Raw genomic sequence first — 22404 nt, forward strand, 5'->3', positions numbered from 1 at the left:
CTGACACATGAAGAGAAGTGGAGAACCCGTGTTGACAGGGCCAACTCAATCAGGGTGGCTTTAGTCCACTCCCAACAATAGATGAGGAGGTGTCAATTCCAGGAGAGGCAAAGCTGCTTCTATAATGAACCAGCCACTCCCAGTCCCTATTCAAGCCCAAATTAATGGTGTTAAATTTGCAAATGAATTTTAGTTCTGCTGTTTCTCTTTGAAGTCTGTTTCTGAAGTTTTTTTGTTCAAGTATAGCTACTTTCAAATCTGTTATAGAATGTCCAGGAAGACTGGAGTGTTGTCCCACTGGCTTTTGTGTGTTACCATTCCTGATGTCAGATTTATGTCCATTTATTCTTTTACGTAGGGACTGTCCGGTTTGGCCAGTGTACATGGTGGAGGGGCATTGCTGGCACATGATGGCATATATAACATTAGTAGACATGCAGGTGAATGAGCCTCTGATGGTGTGGCTGGTTGGGTCTTCTGATGGTGTCACTAGAGTAGATATGGGGACAGAATAGGCAACAAGATTTGCTACAGGGATTGGTTCCTGGGTTAGTGTTTCTGTGGTGTGGTGTGTAGTTGCTGGTGAGTTTTTGCTTCAGGTTGGGGGGCTGTCTGTAAGCGAGGACTGGCCTGTCTCCCAAGGTCTGTGAGAGTGAGGGATCATTTTCCAGGATAGGCTGTAGATCGTTGATAATGTACTGGAGAGGTTTTAGCTGGGGGGCTGTACATGATGGCCAGTGGTGTTCTGTTGTTTTCCTTATGGGGCCTGTCCATAGTAGGTGATTTCTGGGTACCCATCTCGCGCTGTCAATCCGTTTCCTCACTTCCCCAGGTGGGTATTGTAGTTTTAAGAATGCTTGATAAAGATCTTGTAGGTGTTTGTCTCTGTCTGAGGGGTTGGAGCAAATGCAGTTGTATCTTAGGGTTTGGCTGCAGACAATGGATCATGTGATGTGTCCTGGATGGAAGCTGGAGCCATGTAGGTAAGTATAGTGGTCAGTAGGTTTCCGGTATAGGGTGGTGTTTATGTGACCATCGCTTATTTTCAGTGTAGTGTGCAGGAAGTGGATCTCTTGTGTGGACTGGTCCAGGCTGAGGTTGATGGTGGGGTGGAAATCGTTGAAATCCAGGTGGAATTCTTCAAGGGCCTCCTTCCTGTGGGTCCATATGATGAAGGTGTCATCAATGTAGCGCAAGTAGAGGAGAGCCACTAAGGGACGAGAGCTGAGGAAGCGTTGCTCTAAGTCAGCCATAAAGATGTTGGCATACTGTGGGGCCATGCGGGTATCCATAGCAGTGCCACTGACTTGAAGGTATAAGTTGTCCCCAAATCTGAAATGGTTGTGGGTGAGGACAAAGTCACAAAGTTCAGCCACCAGGTTTGCCGTGACATTATCGGGGATACTGTTCCTGACAGCTTGTAGTCCATCTTTGTGTGGAATGTTGGTGTAGAGGGCTTCTACATCCATAGTGGCCAGGATGGATGGAAGTTTCCTCAGGAAGTCAGTGGTGTCTTGAAGATAGCTAGGAGTGCTGGTAGAGTAGGGCTTGAAGAGGGAGTCTGCATAGCCAGACAATCCTGCTGACAGGGTGCCAATGCCTGAGATGATGGGGCATCCAGGATTTCCAGGTTTATGGATCTTGGGCAGCAGACAGAATACCCCTGGTCAGGGTTCTAGGGGTGTGTCTGTGCAGATTTGTTCGCTTTTTCAGGGAGTTTCTTGAGCAGATGGTGTAGTTTCTTTTGGTACTCCTCAGTGGGGTCAGAGGATAGTGGCCTGTAGAATGTGGTGTTGGAGAGTTGCCTGGCAGCCTCCTGTTCATAATCTAACCTGTTCATTATGACTACAGCACCTCCTTTGTCAGCCCCTTTGGTTATAATGTCAGAGTTGTTTCTGAGGCTGTGGATGGCATTGCGTTCTGTACAGCTGAGGTTATGGGGCAAGTGATGCTGTTTGTTCACAATTTCAGCCCGTGTACGTCGGCGGAAGCACTCTGTGTAGAAGTCCAGTCTGTCATTTTGACCATCAGGAGGAGTCCACGCAGAATTCTTCTTCTTGTAATGTTGGTAGGAAGGTTCCTGTGGGCCAGTGCACTGTTCAGTGTGTTGAAAATATTACTTAATCTGGAGATAATGAAAGTAGGCTTCCAGATTACCGCAGAACTGTATCATGTTTGTGGGGGTGGTGGGGCAGAAAGAGAGTCCCCAAGATAGGACAGACTCTTCCACCGGGCTGTGTGTGGTTGGCTAGATTAACAATATTGTTAGGTGAGTTGAGGGTACCACTGTTGTAGCCCCCTGTATCATGTAGGAGTTTAGATAGTTTACTGTCCTTTTTCCTCTGTAGAGACGTGAAGTGTGTGTTTTTGTAAAGTCCAGCCACGTGGAATTTTGTGTGGAAGGTTGGTTTTGTATGAGAGTCTCCAGTTTTGAGAGCTCATTCTTGATCTTCTCCTGTCTGCTGTACAGGATGCTGATCAGGTGGTTCCTCAGTTTCTTTGAGAGTGTGTGGCACAATCTCTCACCATAGTCAGTGTAGTGTGTTGATTGCAATGGATTTTTTACCTTCAGTGCATTTGGTATGATGTCCATCTGTTTGCACTTGGAGAGGAAGATGATGTCTGTCTGTATCTGTGTGAGTTTTTTGTTGAGGTTGATGGATTTCCACTCCATACGGCTAAATTTAGTGCCTTGCATGGTGTCAGGTATCAGGGGGTAGCCGTGTGCTGTTATCCTGTTCATCTATAGCAGAGGTGGGCAAACTATGGCCCGCGGGCCACATCCTGCCCAGCCCTTGAGCTCCTGGCCGGGGAGGCTAGCCCCCGGACCCTCCCCCGCAGCCATGCTGCCGCACAGGTAGCATGGCTTGCTCTGTCCAGGCAGCAGGGCTGCAAGGTCCCGCTGCTCTGAGCGGCATGGTAAGGGGGTGGTGGCGGCACGCGCAGTGGCAGGGGGAGGTTGGGTAGGAGGTCCCAGGGGGCAGTCAGGGGACAGAGAGCAAGGGGCGGTTGGATGGGGCGGAGGTTGGGGGCGGTGGTCGGGATGGGGAAAGGGGGGGTTTTGTGGATAGGGGTTGGGGCAGACCAGGGAGCAGGGGAGGTTGGATAGGGAGTGGGGTCCTGGGGGGCCTGTCAGGAGGTGGGGGTGTGGATAGGGGTTGGGGGGACAGGGAGCGGGGGGGGTTGTATAGGTGTGGGAGACCCGGGGGGCCTGTCGAGGCGGGGATGTGGATAGAGGTCGGGGCAGTCAGGGAACAGGGAGCAGGGGAGGTTGGATGGGGGTGGGGTCCCGGGGGGGCAGTTAGGGGCGAGGGGTGCCGGGAGGAGGCAGGCAGGGGACAAGGGGGCGGGGGGTTGGATGGGTCAGAGGTTCTGAGAGGGGCAGTCAGGGGGCAGGAAGTGGGAGGGGGCAGATGGGGGCGGGGGCCAGGCTGTTTGGGGAGGCACAGCCTTCCCTACCCGGCCCTCCATACAGTTTCGCAACCCCAATGTGGCCCTTGGCCAAAAAGTTTGCCCACCCCTGATCTATAGGGAAAGGCTGACAATCTCAACTGATAATAGAGTCAGTCTACTATTGAAACGCTGAACTTTAGTTTCTCTAGGGTTGCCGGAGAGTGGCAGCTGCTGGCCGGACGCCCAGCTCGTAGTAATGGAGAAGTAAGGGTGGCAATACCATACCATGCCACCCTTACTTCTGCGCTGCTGCTTCTGGTGGTGCTGCCGCCTTCAGAGCTGTGCGACCAGCCAGCAGCCGCTGTTCTCTGCTCTGCCTTCAGAGCTGGGCAGCCAGAGTAAAAACTAAAGATCCTCTGTAAAAATGCAAATTCTGCATATTTCCTTGGCAAACAGATTTCTAGGATCTGTCCAATCAGTGGACGGTGCTAATCTGTCCAACTCTGAGGCTGTAGATTGAAGCCATCCCCCACCTTGACAATCTGAATGATTTTTGGTTTGTCTGAAATTCAAGCAGAGAAGATGACTCAATATTTGTCCCCTCAACACGCTTCTGTTTTCTTGGGAGTAGATAGGCAGCTCAATTGAAATCTGAGCAATTTTGTGTACAAAGTAATAGGAAAATTCTTTAATCAGCAGGAACAAGAATAGGAAGCTAAGAAAGGACGGGGAGGAGTTTACCTATAAGTAGTTGTCTCTGAAAGTATGCTGTAATAAGGTCTCTGGTGCCATACTACTCATCTCCACTCTACTATTACATTGTGTTACTTTCATTTCTAGATCAACTTGTGAGCTTGAAAAGGAACTTTTGGTTCTCCTTCAAGTGTCCCTTGCTCTGACCGGTTGAAATCTAGCTAGCAGTAGCTGTTGGGGCACTCATGTCCTCCCTCACCCCTCCCTCAGTGAACATCGAGCATTCCAGGGCAAGGGTAGAAAGGAGCGTGGTGCTCCAGCTGCCTCAGTTCCTTCAAAGCTGCAACTGGCTGAACGCTTTTTGTGTGGAGCTCTGGAGTCCTCCCAGATCTGTGATTAGTTAGCTAGTTTTAAGTAGTTATATAGTTATAGTAATAGAGTAATACAGTTCCTTGCTTGGCATGGAACTGAAGAACAACTCCGGTTTCAAAAGATGTGTAACTTGTCTGGCATTGTTCTGACATTGGATATACACGTTAGATACCTGGTGTGTTCAATTTGCTGAATGTTCACAACAAGAGCAAAGAAAGACAGAATAGACTTCAAGTAATCCTTTTTAAAAGAAGCAGTGTTGGCAAAATCATTTGGAAATGGAACAGGGCCAGGAGCTAAGAAAGCCCACAGACTGGTAGTGGCACTGGACAAGTCTACTAGAAACTGAATGAGTCGTCTTCTTCTGTTGCTATTGCTAGGAGTCCCTGTGATAAAGATCAGAAAAGGAAATCCTCCTGAGGGTCTATGTCTAGAGCCAACACTTTACGTTTTGGTAGTGACTCAGCTGGTAGGGTAGGCATCATTTTCCAGTTCTTGGTGGTGTCCGTCTCTGTGAAAAAAGCCAATCTGCAGGAAAAAGACTCCTCTAAGCTAAGTATTTTTAAGGAGCCAGTGCTTTGACATATATCCGCATAGGAAGGTGTGGAGATGTTCCTCCTCAGATCCGGATGAGCTGTTTCTGAAAGTGAGACTTCAAGGAACCATCGAGACGAAGGAATGCTATGAAACTAGTGACTAGTAGCAGTGTGGTACTGCAGCAGTTAATAGTCAAGGCACAGATTCATAGATCCGATATGTCCCTAGTTCAGCCAGAGGTTGATTCAGTTTATAGTAATGGAAAAGGAAGGAGATGTACTGAAACAGTCCCAGATATGTGTTTTTTGGAAAAGAGAGGTCATGTAAAATAGTTTAGAATTTCTTCTCTACTGCCATCACTTAAAAAGCCTTCTGCTTCCCCAGAGAATTTTTCTCCAATGTCCCATATCCAACAAGTATAGTATTATCTTCAGTTCCTTCTGAACTGAGAATAACCTTGGATCAGAAGAAGAAAATATGAATTGTGAACCAGATCTGCAGAAGGAGTATTAGAGGGGGACACACAAAAAAGATGGGGCGTTGTTCTATTTTGGATTAAGAAAAATAAACAGTTTTTATTGTGGATTTCTGTGTATGATTAAGATCCATGTACAGCACCAATCCAGTTAAGTTTTACAATAGTTATTGTCGCTTAAGAAAACAGCTTTTTCACTATCTTCAGTAAAGGTTCATCTCTCAGCCATATCAGCACAACATGTACCTATGGAGAACAAATCAATATTTATTAATAATGTAGTTAAAAGGTTTTTAAGAGGCCTCAATAATTTATACCTTCCAATAAGACATCCTATGCCATCTTGGAATTTAAACATAGTGCTCTCACATTGATGAGACCTCCCCTTGAATCTTTGGCAAGCTGTAATTTATTTTATTTGTCTATTAAGACAGTGTTTTTTATAGTCATCGCCTATGCAAGACATATACATCAACTACGTGCATTAATGGCTGATCCATCATTCACTGTTTTTCATAAAGATGAAGTAGTGCTTTGTACACACCCTTGATTTTTACTAAAAGTGATCTCAGATTTCCATATAAACTAGTCTTCAGTTTTATCAGTTTCCTTTCCCAAACTCCAGTCTCACAATGGAGAGGTTAAATTACATACTCTGGATGTTAAAAGGGCTTTAGCCTGGTATTTAGACAGGACCAAACAATTTAGATTGTCCCTAAATTTGTTTATAAACTGAGGCCTGGTCTACAGTACAGTTGTTTTGGAATTAGTCGAGTTACTTCGAAATAAAACTGATTCTGTCCACACGACCAAACCAGTTTTTTCTATTTAAAGGGCTCTTTAATCTGATTTCTGTACTCCACCTCGGCAAGTGGAGTACCGCTAAACTTGAGATCACAGTTCCGGGTTACAGGTACTGTGGACACAATTTGACGTTATTGGCCTCTGGGAGCTTTCCCAGAATGCTCCCTTGTGACTGCTCTGGACAACACTCTCAATTCTGATGCACTAGCCAGGTAGGCAGTAAAAGCCCCGGGAACTTTTGAATTTCCTGTTGGGTCACCATCAGCACAGGTGACCATCAGCACAGTCCACCATCACAGGCGACTATGCAGAGTCCACCATCACAAGAGACCACACAGTCCCGGATTCACAGATGAGCTCCAGCATGGTCCGAACGGGAGGTACTGGATCTCATCGCATGCTGGGGAGACGAATCTGTTATGGTAGAACTACGTTCCAAAAAAAGAAATGCAAATACGTACGCTAAAGTCTTCAGGGCCACGACAGAAAGAGGCTACTCCAGGGACACAGAGCAGTGTCGTACAAAAATCAGGGAGCTCAGGCAAGTGTACCAAAAAGCCAGGGAGCGCGAACGGGCACTCTGGGTCACAGCCCCATACATGCCGCTTCTACCATGAGCTGCATGCAATTATGAGGGTTGACGCCACCACTACCCCGCCACTCTCTGTGGACACCTGCAAGAGGGGAGTAGCACGGAACGAGGAGGATGAGTTTTTGGAGGAGGAGGATAGTCCATAGGCGGCAAGTGGGAAATCCATTTTCCCCCCCTAGCCAGGAACTATTCTTAGCGCTGGAGCCAATAGCCTCGCCCTACTCCCAAGGCATGCTCCCGGACCATGGCCCTGGAGAAAGCACTTCTGGTGAGTGAGAGCTTGATCGGAGCCACGTAGTGGGGGGTGGGGGGAAACCCAGCCATGCTGGGCTGTTCGTGTTTAGTTTAAAGGGCTCATCCCTACTCAGAGCCTCATCGGAGCCATGCGGTGGGTGTGTGTGTTGGAGGGGGGAGGGTATTGTGTGAAGCGATCATCCCAGAGAGCCCGCAGGCCCTCCTTTTATATGGCAAACCCACCAGGCATTTTGCTTGCTATGGGAAAGGGGGCCCAGCAGTTCGAAAGCATTGAAATGAATGCGGAAGTAGCAGAACCCAGCGTGTCCCTAGGGCTTACCATGGCTGCCTGCAAGCTGAATTCTGTTGCCCAGCCACATGTGATGGCTTACTCACACCAAAGTGGCAGGCACTTCAGTGTAAGAGGCAAAATGCGACCTCGTACAGAAAGAACATGTGCTGTGTACTATGAATTGCCTGTTTCACTGAGAAAGTGTGTCCCCTTTGTTCTCTAAAATGTATCTTTTAACATACTACCCTCCCTTTTTCTCCTCCCGCAGCTGGTGCAAATGTTTCAATGCAGCCCCTATCTACTCTGTCCCAGAGGCTGGTTCAGATTAGAAGGCCGAAAAAATTAATTCGGGACTACATGTTTGCCGAGCTCATGCAGTGCTCCCACACTGATAGGGCCCAGCTGAATGTGTGGAGGCAAACAAGTGCAGAGTCCCATAAAGCATTACACGAATATGAAGAGAGGAGGGACGTGAGCAATGAGAGCAGGCAGGATGCTATGGTCAAGCTCATGGGGGAGCAAACTGACATGCTCCACTGTATGGTGGATCTAATGCGGGAAAGGCAGTAAGACCACAGACAGCCGCTGCAGCCCTCCCTCCATCCCAAGTTCCATAGCCTCCTCACCCAGACGCCCAAGAACACAGAGGGGGAGGCTACAGGGACCCACACAGTCAACCCTAGAGGACTGCACAAGCAACAGAAAGCTGGCATATCCTAAATTTTAATTTGGTTTCTGGACTTGTCATTCCCTCCTCCTCCACCCCCCTAACCCAATCCCCCCCCCTCCCCTCCGCCGTCTAGCTTCTGATTTCTCTCAATGTTTTGTGCAACAAATAATAAAGAACGGTTTTTAAACAATTGTGACTTTATTTCCTTTCATATATATATATATATATAGGGCGGGTAACTTTAAGAGAAACAAACACAACTGTCACACCATACCCTGGCTAGTCATGAAACTGGCTTTCAAAGCTTCTCTGATGTGCAGCATGCCCTGCTGCGCTCTTCTAATAGCCCTGTTGTCTGGCTGTGTGAAACTGGCTGCCAGGCGAGTTGCCTCAACCTCCCACCCCGCATACGAAATCGTGCACCGTCTGCTGAAAGCAGTATGGCGTCTGCACACCAAAAGGGTGCGAAATGATTGTCTGCCGTAGCTTTCATGAAGGGAGGCGCGACTGACGACACACACCCAGAAACACCCGCGAGAATGTTTTTGCCCCATCATGCACTGGGAGCTTAACCCAGAATTCCAGTGGGCGGCGGGAACTGTGGGATAGCTACCCACAGTGCACCGCTCCAACATTCGATGCTAGCCTCAGTACTGTGGACGCGCTCCGCCGAGTTCACGCATTTTAGTGGGGACACAGAAGACCGAATATATAAAATCGCTTCCGAAAATTTGAATAGAATAATTTTGAAATGATATCGTACTGTAGACATACCCTAAGAAAGAACAAGGGGAAAGCTATATCTGTACGAATGCTAGCGTTAGAGTATGTATTAATGAAGCTTATAAACTGATGGGGCTGCCCATTCCTCAGGGAATTAAAACATATTCTACTAGACAGAAGGCAGCCTCTGTGGGTTTTTCTAGGTATGTTCCTCTGAGAGATTTTTATGGCAGCAACATGGAGTTCTTTTTATACCTTCTCTAAATCTAAGGAATGATATTTAGATCTGATCAGGGCCGGCTCTATGATTTTTGCCGCCCCAAGCAGTGAAAAAGCTGCCGCCGCAGACGGCAAAAGGAAGAAGCTGCAGCCAAATTGCCGCGGCGATGGGCGAAACCAAGAAACTGCCGCCCCTTTCTAACTGCTGCCCCAAGCACCTGCTTGGAACACTGGTGCCTGGAGCCGGCCCTGGATCTGATGCAAGATTTGACAAGGCAATACTGCAGTCCTTATTCACTTAGCATTCTGTCATCCCACCCACCTGGGTCAGAGTACTGCTTAAGCTATGTCAGAAGTGGGAGTATGCAGAGGGCACTCGAAAGAAAAATGAAGGTATTTGCCTCTGAGCCTCTTTGAGGTGGACTCTGCATATTGACACTTCCTGTCTGCCTTTCCTCACTACCTTGGAGTCCTACTTACCAACGGGCTTGGAGTCATAGATAAAAGAACTGAACTGGCTGGAGCACCACGCCCCTTTATACCTTTGCCCTGGGACCCTGGATGCTCACTGATGGGAAGGATAAGGGAGGTGCGTGAGCACTGCAATGGCTACCGCTAGTTAGAGCGCTACCATTCGGCTCCATTAGTCAGAGCATTGCGTAAGTGTGAATATGTGTAGTGTTTAGATGTTGCTTGTAATTATTAGAATTGGGAGCACCGGCTGTTGGGAGTCTGAAAGGACAGGAAGGAAGGGGAAGGAGTTGAGAGGCTGGGAGAAAGCTACAGAGGGTGCAGCAGCAGCTTGGTAAAGAGGTTTCCACTTTGAAAATAAAGTCCTGTTGAAGCTTGTTAGTACCTTGCCTGGTTGATACAACGTTTTGGCAACAAGGATGGATCTTCTGCCTCTGAACCCACCTCCACCCTTTCTGCAAAGCCCATGTGAGCCTCCAATTGTTTTTACTACCTGGATCCATATGTTTGAGACTTACCTGCTTGCAATCAGTGCTACAGAGATTTCTGAAGTAAGAAAGCGTGCTCTGCTAATCCACTGCTGTATATTTTACACTTTTCCCCCTGCAGATGATAAATATGAGACTGCACTCACTGTATTAAAGAATTTTTTTTTTGTGCCAAAAGTGAATGTAGTAGCTAATCGCTACAGATTTCACCAGCATGAGCAGAAGCCAGAGGAAACTATTATGCAGTATATTGCTTCTCTGAGGAGTCTGATTGTAATTTGTGATTTTTGGGAATATGGCAGATGAGATGATTAGAGACCAGCTCATTGAGAAAACAACCATGCTTCATGTAAGAGAACGCTTGCTTCTAGAACCACAACTTACACTAGAAAAAGCAATAACCATTGCTACTCAGATTGAGTCAGCTACAGCTGAAGCCAAAATAATGAGCATGGATACAGGAGTCACAGTCCAGGCTATGACTCCTTTGCAGAAAAGTTCACTACCACTGCAGACACAATTGCAAGAGGAAAACTAATGAAAAACCACCGAATCAGCAAATTCAAAATACAGTAAAAGCATGTTTTCGTTGTGGATCCCCACAACACCTTGCAAGCTACACAGGGTGTCCGGCAAAAGTAGCTCAGTGCAATCATTACAAAAAGATTGGACATTTTGCTGAAGTATTTCGCAGTAGCCAGTTCAATCAACAGGTGCATGCAATTACAATACCAGATGTTACTGTGCTGAGTGTGGACAAAATCACTACTGCACATATTCCAGAACAGGTAAAGTGCACTGTAAATGTTTCCACCATACCCTCAGGCAAACGACACTTTATTCAGCTAATGTTGGATACTGGCTCATCAGTATCTATACTACCTAATTCCATCTGCATTACTTTAAAGATGTGCCTCTTACTGAACCCAAACTTCACTTGGTGTGCTATTTGAAAAACCATATTCCAGTACATGGCTGCCTGCCAGTAATAGTTACTTTTGGTGATTGCTGTGTAACTGCAGAGTTCTACATTGTCCACAAAAGCACTCCTATCCTTGGCAGAGATTTATTGGCTGCTTTAAATCTTAGGGTAGTTTAATGGACGAATTGATCTTCCTCAGCAAAGCACTCTTGCGGTATACACACCAGTTTCAGCTGGGACCCAACACCAAGTTGAGGAGAAACTCGGCTGTGCTTGTGGGTTTCTGCATGAAGTGGAAATGAGGAATAACGTGATGCCTGTACGACAGAAATTACAGCGCTTACCATTTTCAGACAGGGAAGCTGTTTCAGAGGAACTTAGAAAACTTGTTCAAACGGACATTATTGAAGAGATCGACTCCTCGGAATGGGTTTCACCTATAGTAGAGACGCAGAAGAAGGGTGGAGGCATTCGCCTTTGTGTGGACTTTAGGGAGCCAAATAAAGCTATTGTGATTGGCAGCGATCCTCTTCCTCACATAGAAGAAGTATTTGCAGAACTACGTGGAGCAAAGATGTTTTCTACTCTTGATTTGCAGAGCGCATACCATCAGGTTATGTTGCATGACGATAGCAGAGCCCTCACAGCATTTATTACACATGAGGGACTATTTCGTTTTAAACGTGTTCCATACGGTCTCGCATGTGCCCCAAGTGCTTTTCAAAAATTATGTAATTGATTCTGAAGAATCAACATGGAGTTCAGTGCTATCTGAATGATATTATCGTGTTTGGAAATACTTCTGAGGAGCATGACAATAACCTGCAGTCTGCACTAAACTGCATCAGTACAGCAGGCCTCCAGCTCAATAGGTCCAAATGCAAATTTAGACAAACTGAACTTTCCTTTTTGGGGGATACAATTTCAGAGGCTGGACTAAAACCTGATCCAGATCATATCCTGGCAACTTCAAATGCTCCTCCTCCAACAGATTTGCAAACCTTACGTTCCTTTTTGGGTCTTACCTCCTGGTATGCAAAATTCATTCCCAATTATGCTTCTGTCATTGAACCATTATGAGAATTACTACAGAGAAGTTCAACATTAGTTTGGACAACGGATGCACAAGCTAGTTTCAAAATGGTGAAAGACTCGATTGTACATAGTCCAGTACTTGCACTATTCAGTCCTGCATTGCCCACAATTGTAACTACTGATGCTTCTGATTATGGACTTGGGGCTGTTCTCACACAACTGCATGAGGATAACACAGAGAGGACTGTTGCATTTGCTTCAAGGACACTAAGTAATGCTGAGAGAAAATATTCTACAGTTGAAAAAGAAGCACTTGCTTTTGTCTGGGCTACTGAAAAATGGAGAACTTACCTGAAGGGTCGCATGTTCAAGTTGTGCACAGACCACAGCCTTTTGACGACGTTGCTCACCACGAAAGGACTGGGAAGAGCAGGATACCGTATTGCTCGATGGTCTGCAAGACTACTCGTTTTCAATTAGGAACTGGAATATAAGCCTGGAAACCAAAATGTGGACGCTGATTGCCTTTCTTGCCTGCCGTTGCCTTCACCAGATAGTCCACCGGAGGATGAGGATGTAGTGCTTACGCTTATTACAAGTGCTCTCACTGCAGTTACAAGAGAACAATTTCAAGCTGCTTGTTCAACAAAAACTATGGGAATATCTGACAAAGAGATGGCCCAGTCACCCTAAAAACCTTGACCCAGTTTTGCTGCCTTATTTTAGAGTTCGGGATGAACTTTCTTTGTTTGATGGCTGTGTGCTACGAGGTACACACCGGCTCCTTGTGCCAGATGAATTACAGTCAAAACTCATACACCTGGCACACAATACTCATCAAGGAATTGTCAGAACCAAACAACAACTATGGGATCTGTATTGGTGGCCAGGGATGGACTCTCAAACTGAACCACTCATAAAATCCTGTGTCGCTTGCCAAATGCATGATAAGACAGCAGTGACATGTACCCCTCCATTACAGCCTGTTTTTCTTCCTGAATCTGCATGGGGGAAAAAAGTGGCGATTGACATTGTAGGACCCTTCGATACTGCTCCAATTGACTGCCTTTATGCCATCATTTTAATAGACTATTTCAGTAAATGGCCTGAGGTAGCATTTACATTGCAAATCTCTTCTGCTACAGTAATTAAGTTCCTCTCTTCAGTTTTTAGCAGGGAAGGTAACCCCAGAGAACTGGGTTCAGATAATGGTAGTCAATTTACTTCCCTGGAGTTTGAAGCTTTTCTAGCACAGAGGAACATTTTACACAGAAGGTCATCCCAGTATTACCCTCAAGCCAATGGGGAAATCGAACGGTTTAACAGAAGTTTGAAAGAGAGTTTGCAAATGGCTAAACTGGAAGGGCGATTGTGGATACCCTTCAGTACTGATTTCTTGCAAGCATACCAGGCTACATGACATGCCACAATGCAAAGATCACCCGCAGAGTTACTGCATGGGAAACAGATGAATACTAAACTGAACATTGCTGGATTGTTAAAGGCATGACCTGATGCCCCAAACGAGGATGATGTGAGGAAAAACAGTTGAACAGAACCAAGCAAAGTCTAAGGCTTTCACAGATAAGCGGTGGGGTGCTAAGGAACCAAAGTTTGAGTGTGATTCCTTTGTTAGAATACAAAAACCTGGAATTTTATGCAAAGGGGACCATAAATTCACAGCTCCTCTTAAAATCATAGAGAAGAAGGAACCTTACACCTATCGACTTTCTGATGGGCAGGTATGGAATGCTTCTTATCTTGCACCTGCCTATGCACCAAGAGGAGATTATGCCAACACCCAGTCTGCATTGGATGACTTCACTGTAGTACCAACACAACAAGACATTGCACTGGAACCGGGGCTTGAGAGATAGGTGGTCATCTGGGTCTGACAGGCTATCTGGACTAGAGACTATGTTATGTAGTATCTACAGTGTTTTCAGTGTAATATTTCTGCCAACAGTATAGTGTCTTGTTTCGTATTTGTTCCTGTAGTTAGAACGTTTGTTTTAATTGGGAGAGTTTCTTAAGAGAGGAGGGAATGTGGTGTTTAGATATTGCTTGTAATTATTAGAACTGGGAGCACTGGCTGTTGGGAGTCTGAAAAGACAGGAAACGGGAAGGAAGGGGGAGGAGTTGAGAGACTGGGAGAAAGCTTCAGAGGGTGCAGCAGCAGCTTGGTAAAGAGGTTTCCACTTTGATAATAAAGTCCTGTTGAAGCTTGTTAGTACCTTGCCTGGTTGATACAACAATATGCAGAGTTCATCTCAAAGAATCTCAGTTATAGGTAAATAATCTTCATTTGCCAACTAAATGAGTTTGTTATTCACTTTGCAAAAAGTATAGTTGAGGCCTTTCCAGTGAATTCCCTGCTGGGAAGAAAAAAGTCAATTCCTTAATGTCAGATGAAGGCCCAAAGACTCAAGAATGTTAATCTCCAAAGAATGTGTGTCTGCCTATAGATAGCCCAGTTGATAAATAATCTCAATTTCCTTCATTTTTCAAGGACATTTCTAATATTCCTCTGGTTCAGAGCCACATTTTTGATATGAAGACTGTATGAATGTATTCATCCAAAAATAGAAACCAACTTCAGCTTGTAAGAAAATCATAGCACCAAGACAGATTTTAAAAAAAATGGTATTTAATGGTCTTTCTAAATATTATCTGTTACTTTAATTCTGCTAGATATGGGTGCTGTTTTCATGCTGTTTAATCACATCCACCTCTTTCAATACATCTGTGTTTTAGAAATACAGTACCAGTTTTTCTTTTAGTCGCAGGAAGCCTAATATTTTGCATACCCCTTTTGTGGTTGTAACTGTTCAATGGTTTTATATTTCAGCTGGGAAATACAGCACGTGGTAGCACATAATTTAACTTTTATGTACATAACAAATGGCTGTTAATTACTTGATTGCCATAAAAACTTTACTACATTTTTAGTCTTTTGTTTGACTTTCATTTAACTATAGTAGCTCACATTAAGGCAGACTTTTACAAAGTTAAGATCAGTTGTCTCTGGAGCTGTTAAAAGTTTATCTTATATATTTGATCATTACAATTCTCTCTGTACTAGTCTTTTTAGGGTTCAGTTGTAAAACCTAAGCAGTGTGCATTGTTCTTTGAGTTATAGGAAAAAGTTTTAGTTCTTTGTAACATCATGTAAAGTCTAAATACTTTTAATGTACTGTCAAGGTGTTCTTCCATTCTTAAGATTTTAAGTGCTTAATACGTTGCCTTTTGAAGTTGAAATTCACACTCTTTAAAATTATTGCTTTTCCAAGGTGTAAATCCTAAGAATGTCTCCTTAGTAGCAGCCAGTAAAGAAGGCTCTCAAGGAATCTGGAACAATTCATTGTTTTCTAAACCACTAGGGCCTACTGGAGGAGGTCTGTCTTTTAACAGAATGAATGCAGGTAATTCATAATTACAATAAGTACTATTGTGTATATACTGGATTATTTTGTGTTAATTTTTATTGTTTAAAATTAATTTAGGTAAGGTCTTCTAGCTTCCAATTGTTTCACTGTGTTCTTGCTTTTCTCTTTTAACGTGTATCCCCTGAAAAGAACAGTGTACTCTATATTTATATGCCAAGGTATATATTTTCATTTCAGGGTGTGGAGAAAGTACATGCTATATAAGTCCAATTATGGAGCTCTGCCAGGAAGAATTTGAGTTCTAATCCATCAGAGCCATTAACTCACTGTGTTAATTTAAGCAAATTTTAATTTGACCTTATTATTCCTAGTCAATTTGAACTGGAACATTGGGTAAAAGAGCAGTTCCGCATATGGAAAAAAAAGAAAAAAAAGATGCTTGGTGTGAGCTCATATCATAAAAATAATGTTTACAGAGTGCTTTGTTTGCGGATCAAAGCAGTTCTCAAACATTGAGCCTGCCAACCTTCCTCAAACAAAATAGTACTTTACTGCACGAGTAATCCTGCTTTCTTCAATAAGGTTGTTGGAGTAATGTACTTCACAATATGAGTAAGGATGGCAGAGTCTGGCTTTCACTGATTAAGCGTCACACAACTACTGAACTATATGATAAGTACAGTATCCCCATTTTACAGGTGGGAAAATTAGGCACAGAGAGGTGAAGTGACTTGTTTAAGATCTCTTAGCAAGTTAATGTCAGAGCCAGGACTAGAGACCAGGGCTCTTAGATTCCCAGCCCTGTATTCTATCCATAAGACCACATTGTTACTTTTTTATGATTTTAGATAATAAAGTAATAATTTAGAACCAGTTTCTCAGCTGGTGTGGTTAGGTGTTCCTCTATTGACTTCAACAGAGCTATGCTGATTTACATCACCAACTGAATATCTGGCCCTAAAATTTTTGTAGCAGTCTTCATCCTGAAGGATCTTTGAGTTTTAAATACTATGTAGAGGTCTCACTTCCTTGCAACTGCAATGCCCCGTCTAATAAGGGGGAGTGTGGTAGCCAATCTGTGCCATCAACAATACAGGGTTTTCTTTTTGAAAGTGAAGCACATACTATCTGTCTGAAATTACATGAGTCGTGTTTGGTAGGAAGAAGGGCATTACCCACACTGGAATTTTTCACACAATATGAGGGGCATCTCTTTCAAATATCTATCATAGGTACTTACGTGACCCCTTCACTATAGTTTCTGAGCACCTCAAAATGTATTTATCCTCACAATACCCCTGTGGTGCTATTATCCCTATGCTACAAATGGGGACATGAGACAGGCAGACAGAAAGACAAAGGGCCAGATTTTCAAAAGTATTCAGATGCATAAAGATGCAGAGCGGCACCTAGGGGGATTTACAAGAATGCTGAAGCAGGTTAAGCACCTAACTTCCATTGAAATAAATTGGAGTTAGATACCTAACTTGCATAGGTGCTTTGGAAAATCCCAGTAGGCATGTCTCTGCATCTCTAAGCCTAAATACTTTTGAAAAACTTGACCTTGGGCAAGTCATTTAGGACAAGTAGTGAGTCTTCAGTGGAGCATGGTCAGGTCTGCAGTCTCAGGCTAGCACCTGAACCACTGAACCATCCTTTCTCCTTTAAATAGTGCCATGGCATTTTCAGTGACTTCACTTTAACCTTTTATTGAAAGAACACCCCTTCAATCAACAGTACTTTCCCCCTTAATAACATGATGGGGTAATGCTTCAGTATTGATTGGTAGGAGAGTGCCATCTAAAGAACCAGTGGACCTATTTCCTCGAATACCTGGGCTTTTCTTGAAGGTCTCCAGTCCTAGTAGTGACCTGCCTGAATCCATTTTAGCTTATGAAATCGGACAAGATCACAGCTCCAGGCTATAAGAATATGAAATGAAGCTGAATAATTCTGTTCCAGATAAACTAAAAATCAATGCATTATATATATGTATAATGAAATGAAATGTATGAAATGGACACAATCAACCTAAAAATCCCACTTCTGTCTGGAAAATTTTACCTCCAATAACTATAACTGAAAGAATTTAGAGAAGAAATACTATTTATTTTCTGTTTGTTTACTTTGTGCATTTGATAGCACTTTCCAAAGCTATTTTCACCATTTCTCCTTTATAGTTCATCAGTTTCTTGTCTGGCTCTTTTATACACCAAAACCAGGGTAAAACTCATTTAAGAAAGACAGATGAAAATATGTTTGGTAAAACACAGACATTGGCAGGGGTCCCAAAGGCAGGTTCGGCCACTGAAACTCCTTTTTTTTTAAGTCATTAATTTTTTTTTTTTTTACTTATTAGATTTCAAGTTGTCATTGCCCCTTAACTGATGAAATTAACCAAATTAAGTTTGTTACTTTGGAATGGTATTTTTCCTTTCCCTCAGTGTAACCATAAAACATAACAATTTAAGAGCAGGTTAGTTTCAAATGATGAGGCACTCTCTCTATGCAGAATTATACGGTTAGGTTCGGTTAGGCCTGCAGTCTGACTAGCTAACCATGCTTGAGTGATTTATTATATTTACATTGGTGATCAATTATATTCTGCTTCCCTTGAGTAGAAGCCTGGTGGTGAGTTCAGTAGCACCATTTCCTACTTTAGGGTAAGGCCTTTTTGCAAACATAGGTCTGAAGTCATAGTTATAAAGGTACTTTAAACACTCATTCTCACCTGTTTTGATTTCAGTGTTTTCCCCTATTTCTATTTACAAATCACCTAATCAATTCTTCATCTACATTTTCTGAAGGACTTTCTTTCTTTCGTTCTTTTGTTCTTCTGCCTTCTCTGCAGAAGAAAACATAATTAAACCAATTGAAAAACTATCATGCAAGGAAAGGTTGAATGAAAATTTAGAGGCTCCAAAAGGTAATTTATGGCAATTATAGCTTGGAATAGATGATTCTTTGCAGGTTGCATAGTTATGTCATGCATTTTCTTATTTTGCTTTTCTTGTAACAGTTGCTCTTGTATAATGCATTCCAAATGATCTTACACTTTTGTTTCAGTTTTAATCGCTATTATTCCATGTTGTGGCAAACCCTGCCCTCCCTGTAAAAGTGAGGGATCCCAGTTGCAGAGGGATCATTTTGGTTTTGCTGTGCAGGGGGAAGGGATATGGTGAGAGGAGGAAATGCAGGGGATCTGCTTGCCACTGAGTTGTGTTCCATAAACTCTCTTATAATGGCAGGGGGGATTGAGGACACAGCTGGGGTCAGTCAGTCTGCGATTGTTTACTTGTGCATGGAGCAGGCTGAAGGATTTTCCCCATTGTGAACTTCGCCCACAGTAGTTTGTGTCAAGCAGGTGAACTCCAAATATATGAACATATTTAAAGAATTCTTTTAGTGTTTCATACTGAAATACTGGGCCACATCTTTTTTCTATCTGTCAAGCTCTAGTAAACATGCTTAGTTATTGATCCTGCCCCATTAAAGTTAATGGGAGCTTTACTGTGTACTTCAGTGGGTTCAGGATCAAGTCCTTAGTGGAGGCGGTCCTGTGACAGTGGGAGGGGAAGGCAGTCATTTCCATAGGACTTAGGCCAACTTGAAAACCATCCAGTAGGCTGTCCTCAATTACACTAGTGCAGCCTCAGAAATCTGAGGACAGAAATTTGACATATAGTTATTAAATAATATTTAAGGCTGTCTGACTTGTTAGAATCTTTGTGCCCTGGTGCTAGCCCTGTTCTGAAGCCAGAGAGTATTTCACCACCATAATAATAAACCACAACAGCTTCTGCAGTAATAGGCTTTTGGTGTGCTGCATTCAGCCAAGTGCCTTAAGCACCACAGCACTGGTGCTGTACTAAGGCACACCCTTGCTTAGCTCTCTGCTTTGGAGTATGTCTTATGAATTTTAAATTATTCAGTTAAAATGTTGGTTGGTGTTTTTAACAATTTGGTGGTGGGAAAGTATTGATCTGCTATGTTCTTCCACTAAGACAGAGAGTTCCTAGTAGAAGGAGAAGAGAAAATAATGGGGGGAAATTTATAAGTATTTTTCTGTACTACAGATAAACTCTGATAATATAAAAGGCTGTGTGCACACTAAAATTACGTGGCCAAAATGTTCCAAAGTTGCTAACACCAGTGTATGCAAGAGAGTCCTGTTCTTGTCAAGGTCAGAGCAAGTGTCCATGACATAGTGCTTACAGTGCCAGCATTTATAGGACTTTTGTCACCACTAGGGCTGCTTCACATGCACATTTTCATGATGCAGCGAATCCTGTCTACATTAACACTTGCTCTGTTCTGCCACCTGTGTGACTGCACTATTGCTGGGAAATGGGTATGAAGTTTTCTAGGGGAGAAGCACATGCATCTACGCCAGATGTTTTTATACTTTTGCAGCTTGCTAAGCAGATGCTAGCTGCAACTGTGCAGAGCAACTCCACCTGGTTACACTGATTTTACGTTGATATAATTGCATTTACTGCAGTGAAATCACACTTGTGTAAGAGTGTGGAGAATATTGATGTGAAACAGAATGCCTCACACAGTACTCACTGCAAGCATCACAGAGCCTGTGGACTGTTTTCTGGCACAACAGGTGCATAATACCTAAGGAATATAATATCAGCTCTTCATATTTTTGGATTATTCCATTACTTGCTTCAGATGGCTCAATGGCTATGCCCTGCATGAGGAGCCATGCATGCATTGTGAGGGGCAGGGGTCACATCCTGGTACACCCTTACATATGCTGATACCATGACAGAGTCTATTAATGAAATGACAGACTTTATATGAGCTTTTATTGTCAAGGAGGGTACTGGCAGTACAAGACGCAGATTTCTGGGGGAAGTCTGGGATGGGGACTTCGCTGGTGTCGCTCTACAGCTTACCCAAACTGTGGGGCGCATCTCCCTAGGGAGGTGTGGAGGAATGTGGAGCAGTGGGGTCTGGGTCAGCCCCCATGGGTGCGGGGATGGAGCACCACCTAACCCCTTCCCGCCCCCAGCTCTGCTCCAGTCCTGCCTCCAGCCATATCCCCGGCTCCTGGTCCCGTGCCTGGCTCCATCTCCAGCCTTCGTGCAGCTCTACTCCCACCCCCCGCACCAGCACCCAACTTCACTGGTCATGGCTCCATTCCCGACCCATGGCCGAGGCTGTGGACAAGGCCGGGAGCAGAGCTGCACCTGGCTGCGGGCCCAGTTGCCAGCCCCCACCACAGCCCAGCTGTGGCTCCGTTCCTGTCCCTGGCCACAGCCCTGCTCCCGGCCCCAGACCCACCCCCAGCTGCGGTCCCAACCCCAGCGCCGTTATCCTTGTCCTCTTCCCCCACCCCTCCGCCCCCTGAGCTGCAGCCCCACTCCCAGCCCCGGCTCCAAGGGGTGTGGGGGGGTGCAGACAGGGATAAGGGGTGTCATGACCCTCAAAAGTTTGGGAACTGCTGATCTACAGTATAATTCAAGAATGGCTGGCTGGCTGAAGCACTCTTGCAGTATAGCTGGGGGTAACTTACATGCTGGAGGCTGTGTGTGAGCAGGCTAGGAGTGGTTGCTCTCATAGTGAAGCAGTGTAAAACGGACCCCAGGCAGGAGAACTGAGGGGACATGCTATCCAACAGTCCAGATTGTACCCTGGGTAATGTCCCAGGGCCATGTTTTGTTAAAGATTTATCCTTCATCTGGACTTTTGTGTCATTCTTTATTGATCTGCATTTTGGTGTGGGATGGGTTGGGGAGGTAGGGAAGCATGTATTGTTTCAGCTGCTCTCAGCCCTGCCCTGAATGGAGAGCTGAGGAGGTTGGCAGAAAGAGTACCACTTTTGCTGACTCCTGTACAGGGAGGTGTGGGGAGGGCACAACAGAGCTGAGACTAGCCTGTGCAATCTGCTCATAGATGTCTGTTTCTCTTGCTGGTCTTTCACTGTACTTGTACAGTCTCTTTTCCTCAGAGGCCAAAGAGATCCATGACTTCTTTCCTGCTCCAGGCAGGAATGTGTCTAGTAGCTCTTCCAGACAGGAATGTGTGTGGGCTGGCATGATTGCATGCTCACAGAAGTGGGCTTGTAGGTGTGCTCATCAGGATGGGCAATTAGGAAAAGGCATTTCAAAAACATACTGAGGATTTTAAAGAGAGAGGGTGGGTTCCAGTCTCTGTCTCTTGGGTAGTGGAGTTCCAAACTGTGACCAGAGTGACCACTGGCCCAGAAATAGGGGCATTGTGGGATGGCTGCAGGAGAACTGTTAGGATCAACACGTGATTCAATGTCTACTCTCTCACTGTGTCGATGGAAGGTGGAGCATGCTTTTGCATCTTTCAGTAAGGTGATGTTATTGTGTCACTGTAATGTGGTGGTTAGATCAGTGGGGGAGAGGTTTAGATGCAGACATGCACAACTAGATCGAAACAAGTCGACTTCAGTCAGTCTAACTTTGTAGTGTAGATTAGACCTTTGTATCCTAGCTGGACTCTAAGTAAAGATGCATACACACATTTTCTAAACAGATATCAGTTTCTTATATAAAATTGATACTTTGCATGGTTGTTGTACCATAAATAAGCTTTAAAGTGACCATGAAGAGCAAGTAAAGATCTGTTGGCTGCCTGAATCAAGCTCAAAAGTTTAAAACTTTGTACATCAGTGTATAGACCACCTAACCAGGAAGAAGAGGTGGATGAGGTTTTTTTTTAAACAGCTAACAAAATCATCCAAAGCACAGGATTTGGTGGTGATGCGGGACTTCAACTACCCAGACATCTGTTGGGAAAATAACACAGCCGGGCACAGATTATCCAACAATTTTTGGAATGTATTGGAGGCAATTTTTTTATTTCAGAAGGTGGAGACAGCTACCAGGGGAGAGGCTGTTCTAGATTTGATTTTGACAAATAGGGAGGAACTTGTTGAGAATTTGAAAGTGGAAGGCAGCTTGGGTGAAAGTGATCATGAAATGGTAGAGTTCATGATTCTAAGGAATAGTAGGAGGGAGAACAGCAAAATACAGACAATGGATTTCAAGAAGGCAGACTTTAGCAAACTCAGGAAGCTGGTAGGTAAGATCCCATGGGAAGCAAGTCTCAGGGAAA

The 22404-nt window shown here is 44.4% G+C and overlaps 1 protein-coding gene across 6 annotated transcripts in view; it reads left to right on the top strand.

Moving 5' to 3' along the window:
* MAK (male germ cell associated kinase) overlaps positions 1-22404 on the top strand; it is a 57256-nt gene that overhangs the window by 25521 nt on the left and 9331 nt on the right. For 5 of the 6 annotated variants that reach the window (XM_073332064.2, XM_073332065.2, XM_073332063.2 and 2 more), the window contains one exon: positions 15211-15342. The exons of the other annotated variant lie outside the window; for it this stretch is intronic. In XM_073332064.2, coding sequence (XP_073188165.2) covers positions 15211-15342 — 132 coding nt within the window. The remainder of the gene's footprint in view (positions 1-15210; positions 15343-22404) is intronic. 6 annotated transcript variants of the gene reach the window in all.

The sequence above is a fragment of the Lepidochelys kempii genome, chromosome 2 (genome assembly GCF_965140285.1).
Source record: "Lepidochelys kempii isolate rLepKem1 chromosome 2, rLepKem1.hap1, whole genome shotgun sequence".
In the NCBI taxonomy this organism is placed as follows: Eukaryota; Metazoa; Chordata; order Testudines; family Cheloniidae; genus Lepidochelys; species Lepidochelys kempii.